This window comes from Eublepharis macularius, chromosome 7 (genome assembly GCF_028583425.1).
Source record: "Eublepharis macularius isolate TG4126 chromosome 7, MPM_Emac_v1.0, whole genome shotgun sequence".
In the NCBI taxonomy this organism is placed as follows: Eukaryota; Metazoa; Chordata; class Lepidosauria; order Squamata; family Eublepharidae; genus Eublepharis; species Eublepharis macularius.
In genome coordinates this window covers 5,495,265-5,518,161 of record NC_072796.1, presented here as the reverse complement: position 1 = coordinate 5,518,161, position 22,897 = coordinate 5,495,265, and the positions used below count along the sequence as shown (strand labels likewise).

Genomic DNA, 22,897 nt, shown 5'->3' with positions numbered 1-22,897 from the left:
AGCTCTATTACTTGTCTAAACATTCTGAAATGTGAGCAGAACCTACAAGCTGTACAGGAAAAGCTAAATGAAAAGTCTACTCCTTCAGTGTGTAACTAATTTGATATGTGATAGAGAAGGACTAATTGTTGAGAAAAACTATTTCTTATGTTAAACCAGTAACAGAGGGTTGCATTGAGAATACCTTACTATAGTAGGACCTCAGTAGAGGTTGATTGGACGTCTGCCACATATAGGGGTATTTTTTCTGAGAACCTGCTAAGAACTGACATGTCTTTGTTTCAGAGCCTGTATAACTCAATTAAAAATGAAAAGCTTGAATGGGCTATGTAAGTATTTTTTAAAGTATTTTATCTCATGATGGGGAAAACGCCTTTATCAAAGGCATTTATTTGAATATATAGCTTTAAAAAAATCTGGGGTGAGAGGGAAGCTGTTTACCCATCATTTTTCAGGAAAGTGGTCCCCCAAGCGAACGGTCCAGGCTGTTTTTCCCTGAGCAGTGATTCACCCACCAAAAGCAGCTCACCTCACAAACGTGGCAGCCAAACAGGTCTCCCCCAAGTTCCTATTTGCGCTGCTTGCTTGGAACTACAAAACCAGGGAGGTTGTTAGAGCCCAGCAAATGTTATTATAAACTTCATGGATTGCATTCATCTGGGTGGTTCACACATCTCTGAGGGAATCTATGGCTATCTAAGAATTAGGAGGAATCCTTGACAAACTTTTCCAGGAGTGTTTTGCATACCTCTAATGTTAAGGATTTGGGGAAATGACAGCAAATCTCTTCTGAGGTGGTGTCAACACCTAGGCGTCTCTTTTTGAAGGCTGTTTTACTTCAGCAAGAGCGCCGTGTTATGCTCTTTTGAAACATACTGCTCTACTTGAGGGGGCCATCCTTCTCTCTCCACGTATCAAGCACAGGCTTGGGGAAAGATTATATAAGGTAGTTCAAAGAAAGTAAAACGGGAGTGAATAAATAAATAAACGCCAGCATGAGAAGAAGAAATTTTATTTCAAAAAATACAAAGGCAGAATGGAAACTTATTAACCTTCCAAGGTGCCAAAGTGATGATAAAAACAATATATATTATATAGGCAGGGCTTTTTTTCAGCAGGAACGCAGTGGAACAGAGTTCCGGAACCTCTTGAAAATGGTCACATGGCCAGTGGCCCCGCCCCCTGATCTCCAGACAGAGGGGAGTTGAGATTGCCCTCTGCGCCACCGGCGCAGAGGGCAATCTCAACTCCCCTCTGTCTGGAGATCAGGGGGCGGGGCCACCAGCCGTGTGACCATTTTCTCCAAGGGCAACCCACTGAGTTCCACCACCTCTTTTCCCAGAAAAAAAGCCCTGTATATAGGACATTTCAGAAGCCAAGTTCTTCTCAAGGGGGTCTCCCTGAAGACGGCCAAGTTTATCTGTCTGCTATCATATGCCTTTTCCTACCATATGGAATGCAGTATGTGTATTAACCACAGCATGTACTCTAGCACGCATAAGAGATGCATTAGGACCAGAGACTGCCTGTGGGAAACGGTTGTGCTTGTTGAGTTTCTGGCTAGCTTCAGATGCTATCCAGTAGCAGCAAAAAAGAAAGTCAGGGTGCCTCTTACCATGCCTCCATTACAAAAGGAGATGTCACACATCTCCTCTTCCTCCCACATCAGCATGCCTCCCTGGGCATGTTCTGCCAGCTGCATGGAAAGAGGACACACAGGACCGAGCTACAATTGACAATTGCCTGGCAAGTGAACTTGCGCTCCACTTGATCAAGTGGAGCGCAAGTGAATGGCAAGTGAACAGGGAGGAATACACGTGAGTCTGTTCCCTTGCCAGGCAAGTGTCATTCGTCACGTGTAGCTTGGCCCACAGGTGCCACCCTACGCGAATGGAGAGGGGCTAATGGCTGGGTTGGGCAAATTGCACAAGCACTCTGTGCTGTAGACCTGGGTTGACTCCCTGATGCCTGGCATAAGAGACACCCCATGTTTGTTTCTGGGAAAAGATGGACTGGGATACCTCCTTTGGGACAGAGGTATGCAGTGCTTTTTCTGCCTACTTCTGCCCTTCGACACAAGTGTGACACGGGATCATGAGAAATCAGTGGAGCCACTGCAGTACTTTAAAAACATTCTCGATACTAATGTGTAAACCATATTTTAAAATCCAGATTGTCTTTGTGCTAGATTGCATAGAAATGCAGTGATTAGAATGTCATGCAACGACTGGAAAGACCCACTGGAAATCCTCACTCCTCTCTCAGCCTAACCTCCCTCACAGGGTTGTTGTGAAAGTAAAATTCAGGAGAGGCTCATTGTGCCCTTTTGAGCTACTGGGTAGAAGTATAAGATCAAAATGTACCTTTTGTATTGTAGGGAGGGGCTCTCAGATGCTTCGCTAAAGAGTTAGGGACCATAGACTTCCACCACTATGTTGCCTTACATACTATCTATGGCTTTAAATATATGCTCCTATGAGCTACCTGTGCTTCATGTTGTCTAATGTCAGCCTTAGAATTGCTTATGTTCCGTTTCAGTATTTCTTCAACTCTGTATCGGATCCCTGCTAATGCTACGTCTTTGTAAACTTGTGTTTATTCACCCTATGGCGTTGTTTATGGAAATATTGACTAATCGTACACTGTGTAATCCGCCTTGAGTCTCAGCAAGAAAGGTGGACGATAAATGAAATCAATAATAATAACAATAATAATAGTTGTATAGATTAAACAACATTTTAGGCAAAGCTTCAATCCGTAGTCACAGGAATCCAGGCAACCAATTTCAAATAGCCAGCTGCAGCCTGATAACTTTTACAAAGAAGTAAGCTCATTTGAAGCCAAATTTGTATTGGCTCAGAATATATATGATATTAAAAACATTTTCTACTCTTCACCATAACCCGAGTTATTTAAAGCCAGCCGTATCTCTCAAGAGGCCATGGAATGAATGCAAAGCTGGCGGGCTGACCTCTCGTTAAGAGAACAGATCCAGCTAGAAAAGTGCTCTTGATCTTCGCTCCGTCTGATTCCATAATCCCACCTTGGTTTTATGCTGCGGGTCTGCTTTTCCTGGAATTCTGAGATTTGTTCATTTAAGTTCTGTTACTCCCACAATAAATGGCATCTGCATTCACCTGGGGAAGGCATTTTCAAAAGCAGATTTCTCCATAGATGATCATCTATATTGGACCTGCTCCTATGCAGCAGTTTATTGGGGGAAAGTAGCTGAAGTTATAAATGCTGATCTAAACCATAGTACAGCTATGTCACCTTTAGTAAAAAGTTCAATAGCACCGTTAAGACTAACCAACTTTATTGTAGCATAAGCTTCTGAGAACCACAGCTCTCTTTGTCAGATGGTTCTCGAAAGCTTATGCTACAATAAAGTTGGTTAGCCTTAAAGGTGCTACCGGACTTTTTACTATTTTGCAACTACAGACTAACATAGCTAACTCCCGTAGATCTATGTCACCTTTGTTTTTGTTAAATGTTCTTTCTAAAGTTGAGAAACAATTCACGATATTATTTTACGACTTATCACAGTTGCTAGATTGATATATGCTTGGAAGAAGGACATTGTCCCAGGTTTAAAAGAATGGTCTGATAAAGTTAAAAGAAACTTTTATTAAGATTAAATTAACCTTTTTACAAAAAGGAAAGAATTTAATTCAGTATGAAACAAATTGGTCCTTTTGAATAACTCGTATCGAACTATACATTTAAAGTATATCATATGTAAATTTTAGTTAGTTTGTAATTTTAGTTTGTCCTATTTTGTTTTTTTATATATAAATGCACACCCACCAGGGCTTTTTTTCAGTGGGAACGCGGTGGAATGGAGTTCCGGAACCTCTTGAAAATGGTCACATGGCTGGTGGCCCCGCCCCCTGAACTCCAGACAGAGGGGAGTTGAGATTGCCCTCCGCGCCGCCGAGCAGCACGAAGGGCAATCTCAACTCCCCTCTGTCTGGAGATCAGAGGGCGGGGCCACCAGCCGTGTGACCATTTTCTCCAAGGGCAACCCACTGAGTTCCACCACCTCTTTTCCCAGAAAAAAAGCCCTGACACCCACAAATATAGCCGATTTCTCGCCAACATGGTAATTTTTGTTTTATTTTGCTTTCTTTTCAAGGGATGAAGATGAACTCAGAAAATCCTTGTCAGAACTGGTTGATGACAAATTTGGGGCAGGTGCCAAGAAAGGACCAAGGATAGTGGACGGCAGCAACCCTTTCCTGGATGTCCCCCAGTCCCAGAACGCCGTCACCTACAAGCACGGCATCCTCACACGGAAGACCCACGCGGACATGGATGGGAAGAGAAGTAGGTTATTGACCTGGGAGCAAGAAGAGAAAATATTTGCTTTGAATTGGGGGGGGGGGGGCTTAATCCAAACACTGATTTTAAAAAAATAGATTTAGGGAGTTAATATTAAAATGGTCAATTTCTATTCATAAAGAGATATCTCATAATTTCTAGATGCAATTCTGCTTTGCTCCCAGAAAGGTTTTATTTTTCAAAGGTGTGTTTGTTCTCAGTTTTGAGATGCTTTCCCTAACACACAAATAATAACATAAGAGAATGAAATGTCAGCAGCATAAATCCTTCCTCCACAGCTGCTGGCGTACCAGATGGAGCTTTCAGTAGAGATCTTCAGAAGGTATTCCGTGGGGGTTTCAGCTGATTGGACTCTGCTTAACCTCAGAGCCAAGCTACAAGTGAGGAATTACACTTGCCTGGCAAGTGAACAGACTCACGTGTAGTGAGTCACGTGTAGTGAACAGACTCACGCAAGTGGAGGGAAAGTGAACGGGGAGGAATACACGTGAGTCTAAAACATAAAGATGTGTTAGGTACCTGCTTTATTTTCGCCACTGGAATGGTATTTCTATGGGCTTCTCCTGAAATGAATGATTGGTCTCTTACTTGCTCTAGAGTAGAGGCATAGTTACCTCCTTGCTTTTCAGCTCCCAGGGGACGACGAGGATGGAAGAAATTTTATGCTGTGCTGAAAGGAACCATTCTGTATCTGCAAAAGGTAAAGTTGGCAGACCATTCTGTTTCATGATATCGTTGGTTCTTCCTTCTTAAAACACATGCTCCTCAAAACACAAGCCTTGTCTAAAGGAAAAGTTTATAAAGAGCAAGCTCTAGGAAACAAGGTGGGAACTTTATGGTAAAAGATGAAGAGCCTTTTCAAAACTTCCCTGCACAAGCCTTCTGATATGAACAATTTGCCATTTCTATACCAGCATCCGTTGTCCCCTTTCACAAGGGGTTCCTCTAAACCAGGGCTTTTTTTCAGCTGGAACGCGGTGGAACGGAGTTCCGGAACCTCTTGAAAATGGTCTCATGGCAGATGGCCCCGCCCCCTGATCTCCAGACAGAGGGGAGTTGAGATTTTCACCTCCAAGTCTTCAAGAATTTCTCACCCTGGAGTTCGCAACTCTATGTACAACTCTCTTAGTGGTGGTAGCTAGCAGATAACCTGATGCCATACAACACACCTGGGCCCAGTGGTAGCCTCTAAACAACTTGCACAAGTTGACTGGGCCTGGAAGTGAACACTACAACTCACCTGAGTGACTTGGTACCACACAACTTTTTCAGCTTGGACAGACTTTTGCCACCTCAGTCGGAATGAAAGGCAGACACAGTATTTGGGTTCTAAAATAGGCCACTTTATTAACAGTTAAACAGTTAAACATCAACTATGGCAAGGGCCTAACTAGCGGTACAGGTCGGGCCCTGGGGTCACTACCTGGACCCTGCCCTGACCTGTCTGAGCGAGTCACCTGCTACCCCTTCAAATGGCTGGGACCTGGCCTGGCCAGGTGAAGTGGTTCACCCCCTTAAAGCTCCCCCACCTGGCTTTACAGCAGCGGGGGGAGACTGGCTTGCCCTGGGGTTCCCCACCCAAGGCATCTGTCCTCACAACTGGGCCACACAGCAGCCAATCTCAACTCCCCTCTGTCTGGAGATCAGGGGGCGGGGCCACCAGCCATGTGACCATTTTCCCGAGGGCAACCCACTGAGTCCCCCCACCTCTTTTCCCAGAAAAAAGCCCTGCTCTAAACCCTCTTCCTCCTCCCTTTCCATTTCTGCTTTTACTTTCTCCACCCAGGGGTCGGGCAGGGTTGAACGGAATTCGTGGGCTTGTTGCCGCGTCATTACTGCTCCTCCCAGCTGGGTTGGTGTAAACATAGTGGCTGGCTGCCACGGTGGGGCTTGGGCCCCTTGATCATCCGGTGGGGGGATAGGCTGTTGGTCCCCTTGTAGTTGAGCATCTTGACCTGGCCGGCTGATCAAGTCGGAAGGCAGCCCTCATCATGTCTTGGATGTTGCCCATAAAGGTGTGCATGTCACAGCTCCCCCACCTTGGCCTGGAGCTTTTGCACCACCTCATCAGAAGAAGTCGCTCCCAACAACTCGCTCTGCTCTGGTTCCTCGGACTCTTCCTCCTCCCTCTCGAAGAGTCTTTCCCCAAGAACAGTTGGCTCTGCTGGTGATCTTGTCTTCCTCCTGGCCGATGCCACGCAAGGGGTCCGTCCCAGTGGAGTGTCTTCCAGCCAGTCTCTACAGCTGATGTCAATCAACGAAAACTGGTGCAGGGTCACGCTCCAGCTTCCGGCAACGCACGTGCGTTGGGCCCATGCTTGTTTGCGGGGTCTTCGAGATTTTCCTCAGCCTTCTCTCTAGCACTGGCATCCTTGCCCCCGTCAGCTGCAATGGCACAGGTATCAGGAGTCTACGGTTGCTCAGGTCTAAGGTGAAAGGGATTCCTGGCGATCTGTAAGGATCTGCCAAGCAACTCTCAAAAGACTTCACTGTATTGGAAAGCTGCTAGTATCGTGAGCTTACTCCATCTTTGCTGGGGTATAGTGTTCACATGCAAGCATCAAACATGTATAGGTTCCCAGAGCATGGGCAAATTCTAGGATCCCCCCTCTGCCCCAAGTCTAATGGTCAGCTAAGAAGCTCAGAGGGGAAACATCTAAGTAGGAAAACAGCAGAACTGATGCGTAGGATTTTCAAGGTCATGGCATCTGGGCAGGCGCCTCTTCCCTGACTAAGGAGAGAGGCCCTGGTGCAGATCATGCAGATAACAGCAGGAACAAATGCCTCCCTTGCATAGTTTCACATCACGGGTTCAAAAGACAAGATGAGTAACATTTGCAGGCCAGTAAAAGAATAGCATAACCATAAAATGAAGCATTACACCACAATTAAGACAGCAGGGTGTTGCTGAATATGACAGGTGATGCTGAGCACCTGACATTGTCGTGGGCACCAGCCAGCCTTGAGGACAAATGCTGTAGGGCCGGTTCTCGGTCCAAGCCACCCGAGCAGCACCCTGGGGAAGCATGAGTGCCAGTATTGTATAATGGTTAGAGCATGAGACTAGGATTTGGGAGACCCAGGTTAAAATCTCCACTTTGCCTTGGCAGCTCGGGCCAGTCACACACTCGCAGCTCAACCTCACAGGGTTGTTGTGAGGATAAAATTGATAATGATGTAAGCTGCATTGTGTTCCCTATTGGGGAAAAAGTCAGGGCATAAATGAAGGAAGGTGCTGGTGTTCTGCTGGAGCTTGGCTCACTTCCAGTGACACAGGAGATGCCAGGCACCCCTCACTGGACCTGTGCCAATGCCCACTAGCTGCCAGTCAAGCTTGTCCTGAGCCCAGTGGTGATGGGTGAACTTTGCTTAGAGGGGAAAAGACCCTGAATCAGCCCTGTTGAGCATCACTTGCGCCCACTGGGATCATGGAGTTGTACCTAGCTGTTGTGGCTAACACCTAGGAAATGCAAGAAATAAGGTTGGATGGGCACCATCCGTACTGTACAAAGCAAAGCCCCTGTCAAAATTATGCCCCTCCTGGGCTGAAACCCCACTCCGCTCTGGTGAAAATTCCCAGTTTGGAAGTGTTGGAAACTTAGTTTCTGGACTGGATTTGTTTAAAATAAATCCTCAGAAGTGAAAGGTCGAGAGAGGCTGTGGGGAGACGGGAGTGGAGTGTGGAGACACCTGAATCCTCCTGCCGCCTTCCTTTTGCCATGGGCTTTTTGTCTTCAGCTCATCTTTGTCAGTAGGATCTTCTGCAAGCTACCTTCACAGAGAGTCTCTCTACACAAGACCGCTTACACGAGGATGCTCAAGAGTAGGGAGACGTAATGATAGCCGTGAAGTGTAGTTTAAAAAGATAGAGCAGGCAGAGATTGCTCCTCAGAGAGTTTGTTAATTTCATCTTTACCTCCCAGAAGGCTCTGTCAATTTCACCTCCCCTTCTGGGAGGCAAAGATAAAATTAACAAATCCTCTGAGGACAGATCTCTGCCGGCTCTGTCTTTTTTAAACTACCCTCCTTAGAGAGGTTAAATTGACAGAGCCTTCAGCTCTGTCGTTTAAAACCACACTTCCCAGCTATCATTGCGTCTCCTTACTCTTGAGCGTCTCATGTGGAGAGACTCAGAGACATCTGGCAAAAAGAGCTAATGGCAGCACTTGCTGCCACCAAGTGCTTTGATGTGGCAGGAAAGAGTGTCCTCATTCATGTTCCATGCTTTACATGTAAAGGATTACAAATGTGCTTCAAAACTTAAGGGTGACAAGCAGCAGCTCACATTCTTTATTGTTGTTGTTGTTGATGTTATAGATTTAAACCTCCCAAACCATTTCAACAGCTTGGAAAAGGGGGCACTAATGTCTTTGCTGTGAGCAATACTCAAGAAGTGCCCTTGAGTGCTGTTGCCTTGGGCTGGCAAAGTCTGACATCCCTGCAGTTGCAACAGAAGTTCCCTCCCACTCTCCCACCAGAACCTATAACTAGTTGCTCCTTGTTATGCTATTAATTAAAAGATCCAAAGATCAGGTACTGGATGCACCTTTAAGATGTACATGCAGGCTGCACTCAAGTGGTTGGATGTGTCTTTTGGAGCGGACACCCACAATGGATTTGGGGATTCAGGCTGCCAGTGGAGCCTGAGCAATTGTGGGCAATTGCTGCCAGTGGGCAATTAAAATACGAACGGCGTAACTGCATTTAAATCCATGGCGTGTTGACTGCCACTAAACTCAGGGAAGCGTTTCGGACATGCAATGAAACAGGAAACTCGGTTGCCTTCCTTGTCTCTTTGGTTATGGCTGGCAGAACTTTGTACATTTCCCTCCAGGGTAAGATGTACAAGCTGTCCCCGAATCAACGATTTGGGCGGTTCTCCAGGGAGTGGGTGAGATGCGACTGCTTCAGTATGGACACGTAAAACAAGTACTGAGAATAGCCAGAGCGAGTCACTGCTGCTCTCTGCTGCTCGTCCCAGTATTACATAATATCCGCAGCTGCTCTTGGTGGCAGCAGTTTTGCAGAAAACGCAAAGAACAGCCAGAGGGGCATAAACAGGGCACCTGCCTTCCCCTCCTAGTTGGGGGGCAAGACTGAAAGAAAGACTGGGCTGGGCCTCAGCCATGAAGGCCCCAACTGAACTGGGAAGATGCCACTGGCTCCGAAAATATTGATTCTTAGTCCTTTTCATATCCCCATCAAATAACCGAAGCTAGAGAGCATCTACTGTCAGTGTGAATCAGCAAATATGCAGAAATCAGCGGGGAACCACTGCTACACACTACCATTTCTTACTCTGGAGGGTAGGGTGACTCACTCTCCAATCCGAATCGGAAAGAAAGAGCATCGATGCAGAGAAAGGCAAATCGTTGTTCCTGTCATTTGAGAACCACATGCATATAATAAAGGTTTGACATCTGAAAGTGATCTTATACTGTAGGCAGAGCAGAGTATCTGTGTAGCCAGTGCCACTAGCCGACTCTTTACAAGCCCTGCCCCAAGTCAGTTCTCTGGACGTCGATCTATAGCAGTAAGTTTAGCAGAACTGGGTCAAACAGCTCGGTGAGCAGTGTCATGGAGCCCAGTGCTGCTGAGTGGCTGTCTTGTTCCACCATCATCTCCCTTTTCAAGTTTTGCACTTCAGTGCTATGCAATGTTTTTATAGCAGCTTCAGCTGATTTTTTGGACCATCTTTGTTTGGAAGGTAGAGCTTTGGGATCGGTTAGGCTGGCATTCAAGTTAGGTGTGGTCTCCATTAATATTCTGATGGAGATTGGAAAATGGTCGTTTGTTCCATGGCCTTCCACCTTGAACTCTAATACTTTAGAGAGGCAAGAATCACCGATCAGCGCAAAATCAATTACACTTGCTCCTTGTGAGAAGATAAACGTGGAAACCTTTTCTTTCACTGTTATTTTAAATTCTTAAACTTTTGTTACAGTGTACGGCCTATGGGCCATTATGCTGAATAAACTGAAACTAAACTATAGCAGTAACAGTAACTAAAGTGGGGCCAGTGCCAGCATCCCCTGAGGTGGGGCAGCTGCCAAGGCCAGGTCTTCCGGTGGGATCCACCACTGCCACCCACTCACCTCTCCTGCTGCCCACCTGCTTGCTGAGAACCTTCTCACCTGTCCTGCTCCCAGTTTCAGGCACTGCTGATGGTCAGGGAACGGTGAATGGGACTGGGAATACCGGAAAATGAGCACGTGGGGGATGGACAGATGACGAGGGGAGTGGGGATGCAGGTGGGTGGGGAGGGAGGTGAGAGTGGGGAGCGCAGAGAAGGGGAACCAGTCCTGGACTGAAGGAAGGGAAGGGATAGAGGAAAAGAAGCCTCAGAAAACAGCCTCAAACAGGCAACGCACGTTATATAGGAAAAGCCTGAAGAAACTCTACATTGCCTGAAGAAAACCATGTCTCTAGCAGAAGTGAAACAACGTCTCTTCGTCATGTACTGTAGAAAAGAGGCAGTAACCTAAAGTCCTTGATTAAATGCTGGGGGAAAGAAGTACGTAGAATAAACAGCTTAGAGAAGATATAAAGATTCCTTCATTTCACGTTTTTAAAGAAAATATTGGATAAGCACCTGCTGGGAATGTTTAGGAGGCCTCGAGGATCCCTTTGGGTGTAATTCTATCTGTGCTGCCATTTTCCTTGCCCCTCTTCTCCTCCACAGGATGAATATAAACCTGACAAGGATCTCTCTGAAGTCGATCTCAAGAATGCGATCCGCATCCACCACGCCTTAGCCACGAAAGCCTCTGATTACAGCAAGAAGTCCAATGTGCTGAAGCTGAAGACAGCAGACTGGAGAGTTTTCCTCTTCCAAGCTCCGTAAGTAGGCCAGCAAGACCCAGACAGGATTATCATCATTTCCCTTTTCCTTGTCAAATGGCTGACAGAACACCAAGTGTGGCATTAAGGTTTTATTACAACCAGGTTATCGCCAGGGCTTTTTTTCTGGGAAAAGAGGTGGGGGAACTCAGTGGGTTGCCCTCGGAGAAAATGGTCACATGGCTGGTGGCCCCGCCCCCTGATCTCCAGACAGAGGGCAATCTCTGCGAGGGCAATCTCAACTCCCCTCTGTCTGGAGATCAGGGGGCGGGGCCACCAGCCATGTGACCATTTTCAAGAGGTTCCGGAACTCTGTTCCCCCGCATTCCCCCTGAAAAAAAGCCCTGGTTATAGCTATGTGCATCTTCTAGGGTTGTTAAGAGAAAGTCTCTGAACTCTTTACCCGTTTTCTTCCTGAAATTCATGTCTTTTCCTCTTTTTAGGAATTTGGAGTCTGTTTCTAACCAGTTCCGTTTTGATCAAAGAGAAATCCAAAGAGAGGAGGGGCAGGAAGGGAGGTGCTGCAAAAATTTGGAATTTCTCTCTGTAAATGCTCAGAGGCAGGCAGTGTCTTCCCTAACCTTCCTATGCGCTTGCAAAAGTACCACCCTGTGGTATGTAACATAAAGCAGTTGCAAGGGATGAAGTTACAAAAAGGTGCATTGCTTTCTCTTCAAAGAGAAATGGAAGAGAAATCCCTCTTTTATAAGAGATAAAAGAACGATTGGCTATATCTAAAAAGGTGAATTTTGGAAAAAGAATTTTCCTTCCCCATAACTACACTACTAATACTAATATCTTGTTATATGTATATTCTGAACGATGGAAGTGAGGGACAGGTAATTAATGCCGGAGTAATATTATAGCTTTGTATTATCTGCACTCAAATGATATAGGTCTGTTGCTGAAACTAATTGTGCAAAGTGCCTGGGAAACACACTGAACTTTTTGGAGGAAAAAAAGTGGGATATAGGCATAATAAATATATGTAGTCCATGGACACACATTCAGTTTTCCTTGGGAGGCTCTTGTTCTTGCCTCCACATGCAAAGCTGTTATTAAGTCTCAACGCAAAATATGGCTGTTTCTACATATCCCTAAAGGGACGACCCACTCACGGAACCTTGGTGGCTTTTCCCCAGGAAACCAGACATCTCCATCTGGATATGAAATATAGGCAGTTTCTGCACATCCTTATAGGGACGGCCTATATGTCTCCATTTGCAAAATGGCTGCAGGCTGTTTCCCAGATGTCTCCATTTGCAAAACGGTTGCAGGCTGTTTGGTTTCTGTTTTTTCGGCGCCTTTTCTGGGACTGTGGAGAAGTGGGTCCCAGAAAAGGTGCTGAAAAAGTGGAAACCAAACAGCCTGTAACCATTTTGCAAATGAAGATATCTGGGAAACAGCCTGTAACCATTTTGCAAATGAAGATATCTGGGAAACAGCCTGCAGCCATTTTGCAAATGGAGATATCTGGGAAACAGCCTGCAGCCATTTTGCAAATGGAGACATATAGGCCGTCCCTATAAGGACGTGCAGAAACTGCCTATATTTCATTTATCCATGACGCTGTTATCCCAAGAAGCAAAATGCAGGTATCCATATTGCCAGATCACCACTATCCAGGGCTATGTAACTCCCTCCTTAGAGTCACATGTCTCTCAGCCAGCCAATCAACTGTAAAAGCAAAGAAAAACAGATTATTTTGGTACTTGGCATTCAGTATTGGCTGTTTGACTAGTTCCTGGTGGCCAGTAAAAGAGCTTTCACAAAAGACTGTGGATTAGCTTTTAGCTCACTGTGTTTCCCAGGCATTTTGCACAATTAGTTTCAGACACCTACCTGTATCATTTGAGTGCAGATAATACAAAGCTATAATATCACTCAGGCATTGAGGTTGGCTTGGATAAGGCTGAAGGGACCATAGTGGTCCAGTTATGTCCAGTGCATGAACTGGGGCCGTATCAGCACAGGATGAGATCTATAGAACTATCAGTAAATAGGCAAGTTGAGGTTAGAAGAGGGGAGGCTCTGAGCTTTGAAAACAGAAGGAGCTGCTCTGATCTAGGGATTCCAGAGATTCCCCGAATAAATGTCTGAAGACTCTAAAGAACTGTTTGAATTGACTGATGGTCAATTGACATAAAATGGAAATGCTGGTGGTAGGACGTCTGGTTTGTGACTTGGAAACTAAAGTTTTATTCTCAGTGCAGTTGTACTTGGATGAGGGGCACGTGTTCAGTTGGGGGGCACTTCAGCCTTTTACCAGTTCAGTCTTGCAGCTCTCCTGGCCGTCTTAGATGGAGACTTAATGCCAAGCTAGAAGTGACGAATTACACTTGAATGGCAAGTGAACAGACTCACAAGTATTCCTCACGTAGTGATCGAGTGGAGTGCAAGTGGAGCACAAGTGAACAGGGAGGAATACATGTGAGTGTTCACTTGCCATTCAAGTGTAATTCGTCTCTTCTAGCTTGGTCCTTAGTGGCCATCATCAAACATGTCATTTTCAGTTAGAGGACTGCCATGTGCTGGGCCAAAAGAGGTTACTCTTCCTCCTGCTTTGTCTCCTTAGCCATGAACCATCACATTAACTCAGAACCACAAACAACACTAGCTGTTTCTTACATTCTCTTGCCATCTGTGGTAGGATAGTTTGGAGCCCTCATCCTAGGGAAGTATACACACGCACCATTTAGCTTTTAAACTGTAGGTTAAAACTATTTTGTTTTCTACAAAACTGTTTTAGTCTGTTGTTATTTTATCCTTGTCCTTCACTTTAAGACAATTTCTATGCCTATTGATTTAATGCCATTTAAATTATTATTGTAATTATTTTAATTTTATTGTATTGTAACTGCCTTCAGGGTACAACTTTGGTCAAAAGAGGGGTTACAACTAAAGATGGGCATGAACCAGGAAAATGGTGGTTCGTCGCGGTTCGTGGTTCGTCACGTTTCATGGACCATGAACCAGCATGAAATTGCCCAATTTGCAAACCGGTTCATTTGGTTCCTGAATATGTCACTTCCAGCGCAGCAGAAGTTCTGCAGAAAGCCCATCCTCCACCCCCCCCCCCCACGTTGCCTAGGAAATTGATTGATTGGCGCCAGGCTGTTTGCAGTGACAAACCAAAAAAGGAACCAAACAAACTGGCCTAAAAATTGTTGCTGTCCATTGCAGCTTGTCAGAAATGCCCGCCGACAAACCACCAGTTCGTGAACCAAAAAATTGCCCAATTTGTGATGAACTTTGGTTCATATTTCCGTTCATGCCCGTCTTGAGTTACAACTCTAGAATAAATTCCAGAGGGGTAATGGTAGCAAAAACAAAAAGAAATCTTATGAGATCTTATAGACTAACAAATTTATTGAAGCATAAGCTTTCATGTGCTAGTTCCCGCTTCATATGATGCAGGAAGTGAATTCTAAGTCAGCAGATAGATAAACATACAGGATGAGAGAGAGAGGGAGAGAGAGATGAACAGTGTAGCTCATGAAATATAAGAGATTTGGGACATTTCTGTACATAAGTGTAGATTATATAAGATAAGCTGTAATTGGTAATAACATCTGTTATACTAAGCAAATTAATCCCTGTGACTAAGAAACGTGTCAACTCAGTTTAAACGTTAATTAATGCAATTAAACTTATGGATAAATTCCAGTCCCACAGTTTCTGGCTGGGGTCTCCTCTCCCTTCGAAAGCTATTTATTTATTTAGAGATATTTTATATCACTGTTCCTAAAAGCATAACGTGGTTTACAAAGAAAATCAAGGCAACTATATCATATTTGAAAATCAGACTGAGCCTAAAACAGACTTCCACGGGCCCCACGGAAACCTATCACCTAAAAGCCCTTCATCTTCTTACATCTGCCCCAGTATCCCTCAAATATGACACACGAGGTGGGTGGGGGGGAATCAGCTATTTAATTATTAAAATATTTAAATGGCTGCAGTTATTTATTTATTTATTTATTTATTTATTTGATTTATACCCCGCCCTCCCCATGAATGGGCTCAAGGCGGCTCACAACATTCATAAAATACAATAAATTAATCATAAAACTATAAAATCAATAATAATCTTAAAACAGTCATTAAAATAGTCTAGGTACCGTATCCATAGGCTACTTTAAATAGTCAGGAGTCCGTATATAGGCATATATATGGGCATAGCACATGGCTGAGAGCATTCTCAGAAAAAGTGGTGGTCTTAGATGGAAGAGAGGGGACACCCACTGGTCCTCAGCCAAAGGCCCAGTGGAACATCTCCGTTTTACAGGGTCTGCGGAACTGTAACAGGTACTGCAGGACCCAGATCTCCAGCGGGAGAGCATTCCACCAGAAAAAGCACTGGGCCTGGCTGAGGCCAGACGGATGTCCTTTGGACCGGGAATCACAAGGAGTTGCTTGTCTGCAGAGTGCAACGCCCTGCAGGGAAGAGACGGTTCAGTAAGGATGTGTGCTGCTGCATTCTGGACCAGTTGTAACTTCCGGGTCAGGCCCAAGGGCAGCCTAGCATAGAATGAGTTGCAGTAGTCTAGCCTGGAGGTGAGCATTGCATGGATTACTGTAGCCGGGTCTTGGGACAAGAGACAGGGCGCCAGTTGCCTGACCTGTCGAAGATGAAAAAAGGCAGACCTGGCAACAGTCGTGACCTGGGCCTCCATTGAAAGCGTGACATCCAAGGTCATGCCCAGGTTCCTCACCATCAATGAAGGTTTCAGTTGTACCCCGTCGAGGTTTGGGAGTAATGTCCCCAGCTCAATCGCCCCACAACCCAGACATAGAACCTCCATCTTCAGGAGATTCAGTTTCATGCGACTCTGACGTAACCATGCTGTCCATGATGTAACCATCCTTGCCTCCTTCCTCCAAATCTTCCCCATTTCTATAGAAGCAAAGCAGAGATGCTATCCTGGATCCTGAGAATCAACCTGGTGGCTGCCATCTTTTCTGCTCCTGCTTTCCCAGCTGCTATTTGCTCCATGAAGAAGTTCTGTAGGCCCCTCTTGCCATCTTCAACAACTAAACTCTGTCAGGTAAAACTGTAGTTTTATTTGTGTGTATGAAAGAGAGAGAAAGAAAGAGAGAATGCACAACAGGAGCTGGAATCCGTTGCAAGACTATACTTCTGTAGTTTTCTAGAGTTACCAATTTCAAGTTGGGGCCTGCATAGGTTGGAGTGGGGCATGTGAAATTGACATTGCTGACATCATGACTAGGGGTGTGCGTTTCGGGAATCCGATTCGGGTAAAATACCCGAATCGGACCCTATCCGGAAGGCTTTGGGATTTCCAAATCGGGGCTAGCATGCTGGTGCCGATTTGAAAATCCCAAAGCAAAGCTTCCCGAAGCATTCGGAATGCTTCAGGAACCTTTGGGGGACCCAGGGGGTTAGGTTTTAAGGGCCCTTTCACAAGCGGCAGGGCCTTTTAAACCTAACCATTCCCTCCCACCCTTTCCTCCCCACCCCCCCACTTACCTGGCACCGGCAGAAGGGAAGGCTGGCCCTCTCTGCTGGCCAGCTGTGGCGGCTGCAGCGGCAGCAGGAGTGAAGGCCCTGTCTGCTGGCAAGCCACGCCAGCCATGGCAATGGCAAGAGGGAAGGCCCTCTTGCTATCGCATGAGGTTAAAGGGTGGGGGTTTAAGGGTGGGGGCAGCCTCCCCCTCCCTTCACCCCCATCAGTTCAGTATGCTCTGAATCTTTACAGAGCATACCGAAGCGACCTGGAAACCTGAATCCAAAGCGACATGCCACTTCGGATTTCAGGGATATCCGGATCTTTTTCCCGCTTCGAATCTTTTCGGGTTGCACACTCCTAATCATGACCCTGCTTCCAGGTACAACCCTAATTCCTAGAACTACCCATTGTCACTTCTGGATTTTACCAGGAAGGGATGTACAAGCACAGAGGCTGGCAACTTTTTTCCCTTCATTTTTCTCCTGCCTCCGCTCCAAGTGGTGGCAGGCAATGGAGATAATCGCTGGGAAATTAGCCATCATAAGCAGGCACATGGTAAGCCTAGGCCTGGAGTTCTGAAATTACAACTGATTTCCAGACTCCAAAGATCAGTTCCTCTGAAGAAAATGGCTGCTTTGAAGGGTAGACTCTATGTCATCATACACCACTGAGGACCCTCCATTCCCCAAATCCCACCCTCCCCAGGCTCCAACCCCAAATCTCCAGGAACTTTTGAAGCAGAGTTGACAACCCTAGTGTCTTGACCAATATTCATTCTATTTCTTCAGGAGATTGGTGCATTCACAATATATTATGCACACTGTGAGTGGGGAGTAAGGGCACAATAAAAATGAGAGAAAGACTCTGCTCTGTCCCCTTCCTCCTTTGGTACAATCATTAGGCATATTGAAAACTATGTTGAACTTGATTGCCAGGCCAGCCTCTTTAAACTCCAAACTCCTTCAGCTATATGCGAGGCAAGCTCTTGAGCTGGTTGCCTCAATGTTCCTTGGTGAAACTTGGCTTGAGCATAGCACCATGCCACAGCTTTGTGCCTGCACAGTAGACCCTTGTGCTACAAGGTCAGGTTGTTGTAGCTTTCAGTTGCTTTTTGCATAATCTGATAATTAAGTAATAATAATAATAATATTCGATTTATATACTGCTCTTCAGGACAAATTGTCAGGTCTTGCCAGGTACTTCCCCAATCACTTCACTGCATCACTCCGGTGTATGAGTTAAATATGATTTTATTAAGGAAAGGTATCAGTTCAAGAAGCTGTAACAATGGAATTGACTGGAATGCCTAAAGGTAGTAAAGCAGGAACAATTATAGGTCACTGTCTCCACCCCCCACCCCCCAGTGGAAAGGGGAGGCCGTTGGAGGCTTTGGCGTGCATTGCCTGGGAAGAAGGGAGTGTCATGACTGAGCCCCATCCATGCCAATACTCATACTAATACTGACCTGCTGTTCTGAATCAGTGTTTCACGCTGTAACTCTATGTCATATTGCCAATGCCATAACTCTTTCTTTCACAAGCTTCTGGCAGGTGCTTTATCTAACTGACTGTAGAAACTCTCAGGACTTCTGACCTTGTAGACAGCTCACTCCCATGCATGTCTTGACTTCGATCTTTTGCTTTCTCAGTGACTCTACTTGATAGTACAAATATGTGAGACGTTCTCACACAAGTGCGTGCCAAAAATCCTATTTACTATTTGGAGTGGGGAAGAAGCAAACGTGTGTGTTAAGAGGAAGGATTTTTTCACATATCACTCCTGTCAATCTTGCTCTTACTGCTCAGACGCTTACCTTGCTTCTGAGTAATCCTATGGACATATCTGTGGAAATGATTTGATTTCTGAATAAACACCATTTAACCAACAGCCTGGATTTCTTGTTGCAATGGTGCAGGGATCTATCTGCCATAGCCTGTCATCCATAGCCTGACATTTTGACAGGAATCCTCTTCAACCCCTCTGTACCTGTAACCTTTGGAGGATGGCTACCGGCTTCATGTCGTCAGAGCCAGACCCGGGGTCTGTGGAGCCAGAGGATTTAACATGCAACCCAGACCAGCATCTGGGACCAGGTGCAACTCCTGGAGGACTGCCTATAGGGGCTGGTGCCTGCAACTCAACTGAGATTGGACTACCTAATGGACTCCAATATATCTGTGATGGGAGCTGCAGGAAACCTCCCCGAGCACCCACAACTGGGGGCAATCCCAAAAAGGGGGACCACCAATCATACATGGACAATTTTACCAACTCCCAGACAATGGGCACCCCAGACCCAGGAGGAGGACTGGAGTGTGGCCGGGCCATCAGTCCCATTCGGGGGCCAGATGCCACAACCAAGAGAGTTGGAAAACAGGTACCAAACTGTTGAGACCCAAGTGGCATTGATGAGAGAGGAGTTGTGACAAGCCGCCCAGCTAGTAAACTAAATGATGACCCTGCCGGTGGGACCAGTTTTACAACCACTGCCAGAGGAGCAAGGGAGAGCTCCACAGATTGGCCAAGAACCAATAAATGCAGTGGGATCAATGCCTTCGGAAAAGAGAAGGCCGGTTTTAGTAACTCCTGAACACTTTATGGGAGCTCAAGTGATTCTCCCAACAGCACAGTTTCCAACAGTCACAGAAATAGGGAGATCCGTTCCACCTCGCACCATAGTGACTGCCTCTAATATACCCTCCCAGGGAGTGGGAATGAGTCCATCTGGGGGAGCACAGCCTTTGATCGTACCTCCGGTCGTGAGCAGTGCACGGGCACAAATTGCCGCAACAGGGATGTCAAGGAACCTACCAAGTCAAGCTCCCCACCCATAATGACAGTTCCCATTTTACCACCTCAAGGAGCCACCCCCCAGAATGGCCCCAATCCAGCAGCTGGCAGGACACCAAGGAGCAGGAGCTCCTGGAGCGGGACTGCTGCAAGGAGGGTTCAAATTGGAGGGCAAATTTGATGGAAACCCCAGAAACTTATGATTTTTTATAGTACAAGCCAACCACCGCGGACAGGGGACATACCCTGCAAGGGCCAAGAACTGGGAGAGACTTACTTTTTTTTTGAAAAATTTTTATTGGGTTAGACTCCATTATTTCCACATTTACATTCAATTTTCCCCAATTTTTTCATCTCTAACCCCCTCCCTTTCCCCCCCCTTTTTGTTGACTTCCAACAGCTTTCCAACCCTTTGTCCCCTTTCCCTTACTTTTATTAGCTTCCTCTATCTAAAACAAATATATATTCTCCATTATTCTAAGCAGTACATCCTTAACTATTTTTAACATTATATGCCCAAACTGTAAGCCTTTGTTTCCATCTTAGATAAACAATTTATCCCAATTTTTCAATTTCAGGTATTTCTATATATCATAAACCATATAGATCATACATTCGTTTATATCAAACAATTTGACTTATTCTCTATATATATTACTCATTCTATCTTTTTATAATAGTTCTATATATCTCTCCTCACGTAGTCAATCAATTTGACCCATCTATATCTTCAGACATTCAGTTTGGTACAAAACTTGTCAGAAAAAAAAGAAAATATTGTTAGTTAATCGCTCCTTATATTTAATCCTTATAATTAATTATTTTCTCTATGTTCTGTTTGTTAACCTATATATATCTGTATATATGTCAATCTATTAATCTGACTGCTTATTAATTCACATTTATCTCTTCTCCCCCCGGTAAAGTCTCCCCCCTCTATTTCAATACTTCAGTAGTTCTCAAACTGCCACAGTTTTCCTCCCACCTCCCATTTCTTCTCCAGGTATTGTTTCAGCTTCTCCCAGTCTGTGTTGAACTGCCCTGAGTCCAGATCTCTCAATTTTCTTGTCATCTTGTCCATTTCAGCCATATACAGCAATTTGTAAGTCCAATCTTCAATAGTTGGCACTTCTTGTACTTTCCATTTTTGCGCATACAAAAGTCTAGCTGCTGCTGTCATATAAAATATCAACGTCCTGTGTTGGGCTGGAATTCCCTCCATTCCCAAGTTCAGTAGCAGGAGTTCTGGGTTCTTATTAATTTGAAATTGTAAAATTTCACTCATTTCTCTTATTATTTCCCCCCAGTACTGCCTGGCTACCTCACACGACCACCACATATGATAGAGGGAGCCCTCATGCTTCTTACATTTCCAGCATTTATTAGAAGTATTCAAATTCCCTAGCGCAATCTTCTTTGGTGTCATGTACCAACGATAGATCATTTTATAAATGTTCTCTTTGATATTAATACATGTCGTTGTCTTCATTGTAGTTTTCCACAAGTATTCCCATGCCTCCATTGTTATTTCTTTATTAAAGTTTATAGCCCATTTCACCATTTGTGTTTTAACTATCTCATCCTCGGTATACCACTTCAACAGTACTTGGTATACCTTGGATATTCTTTTCTTATCTTCTTTAAGAAGGGTCTGCTCTAGTTCCGAATTCTCTATTCGTATACCTCCCTTTACAGAGTCCGAATTATATAAGTCTCTGATCTGTCTATACTGGAACCAATCGTAGTTAGGTGATAGTTCCTCTTGTGTCTTTATTCTAAGTTTGGATGCTTCAGTTTTAGTTATTTCTTTATACGTTAAACATTGTTGTTCATTATCAACAGCTCTCGGGTCTATCACCTCATATGGAACCACCCACAAAGGGGTTCCTTCTTGTAGATAAATTCTGTACTTCTTCCAGATTATGTATAGACTTCTCCGAACAAAGTGATGCAGGAACATCGAGTTGACCTTTACTTTGTCATGCCATAAATATGCGTGCCATCCAAATATTTTTTTATATCCCTCTAGGGCTAATAGTTTCTTGTTCTTTAATGTCATCCATTCTTTCAACCAAACTAGGCAGATTGCATCATGATAAAGTCTCAGATTGGGCAGTTGCATTCCGCCTCTTTCCTTTGCATCTTGTAAAACTTTCACTTTCACTCGAGGCTTCTTGCCTGCCCAAACAAAATCTGATATTTTCCTCTGCCATTTTTCAAATTGTTTGGAGTCTCTGATGATTGGTATTGTCTGTAGCAAAAACATTACTCTTGGTAACACATTCATCTTAACTGCTGCAATCCTGCCCAACCATGACAAATTCAATCTATTCCATTTAATCAAGTCTCTCTCTATCTGAGTCCATAGTTTTTCATAATTGTTTTTGAATAGATCTATGTTCTTTGCAGTTAATTCGACTCCCAAATATTTCACTTTACTTGTTACTTCACAATCCGTTGTTTCCATTAACAATTGTTGTTTCTGCTTAGTCATATTTTTGCATAATATCTTTGACTTCTTTTTGTTAATGAAGAAACCTGCCAAGTCTCCAAACTCCTTGATCTTATCTATCACTCTTGGCATGTTCTCCAATGGGTCCTCTACAATTAACATTATGTCATCCGCAAATGCTCTGACCTTGTATGAATAGTCCTTTATTTTTATTCCACGAATTTCATCATCTTGATGTATTTGTATCATCAGAATCTCCAATACTAAAATGAACAACAATGGAGATAACGGGCAACCTTGTCTTGTTCCTTTACTTATCGTCAATTTCTTGGTCAATTCATCATTCACCACAATTGCTGCAGTCTGGTCTCTATAAATTTCCTTAATTGCTCTGATGAATCTTTCTCCCAATTGTAGCTTTTCCATAGTGGCAAACATAAAGTCCCAGTTTAAATTGTCAAACGCTTTTTCAGCGTCAACAAAGAAGAAACCAACCTCTTTGTCACAACGCTTGTCATAATATTCAATAGCATTGATCACTGTCCTTAAGTTGTCTCTTATTTGTCTGTCTGGCAAAAAGCCTGCTTGTTCCTCCTCTATGACTTCCGAGAGCCACCCCTTCAATCTCTCCGCCAATATCTTCGCAAAAATTTTATAGTCATTGTTGAGTAGCGATATAGGTCTATAATTTTTCACATTAGTCAGGTCTTGGCCCTCTTTTGGGATCAATGATATATTCGCTTCACTCCAAGTTTCTGGAATCCTTTGATCCCTTAAAACCCCATTCATCACCTCTTTTAGGAATGGTGCCAGTTCATTAGCCATTGTCTTATAGAATTTAGCCGTAAGTCCATCTGGCCCTGGCGCCTTTCCTAGATTTGCAGATTGTATTGCCTTACTTATTTCCTCGTCAGTTACTTCACTATTCAACTTATTTCTCCAAGCTTCCGAGATTTCTGGAAGTTTGGTTTTCTCCAAATATGACGCTATTGATTCTTTGTTT

General features: G+C 44.6%; 1 protein-coding gene across 1 annotated transcript in view; it reads left to right on the top strand.

The window, feature by feature from the left end:
* Positions 1 to 22,897, top strand: part of PSD2 (pleckstrin and Sec7 domain containing 2) — a 91,249-nt gene that overhangs the window by 45,289 nt on the left and 23,063 nt on the right. The window contains exons 8-12 of the mRNA XM_054985238.1: positions 286 to 329; positions 4,136 to 4,326; positions 4,971 to 5,041; positions 11,024 to 11,181; positions 16,085 to 16,229. Coding sequence (XP_054841213.1) covers positions 286 to 329; positions 4,136 to 4,326; positions 4,971 to 5,041; positions 11,024 to 11,181; positions 16,085 to 16,229 — 609 coding nt within the window. The remainder of the gene's footprint in view (positions 1 to 285; positions 330 to 4,135; positions 4,327 to 4,970; positions 5,042 to 11,023; positions 11,182 to 16,084; positions 16,230 to 22,897) is intronic.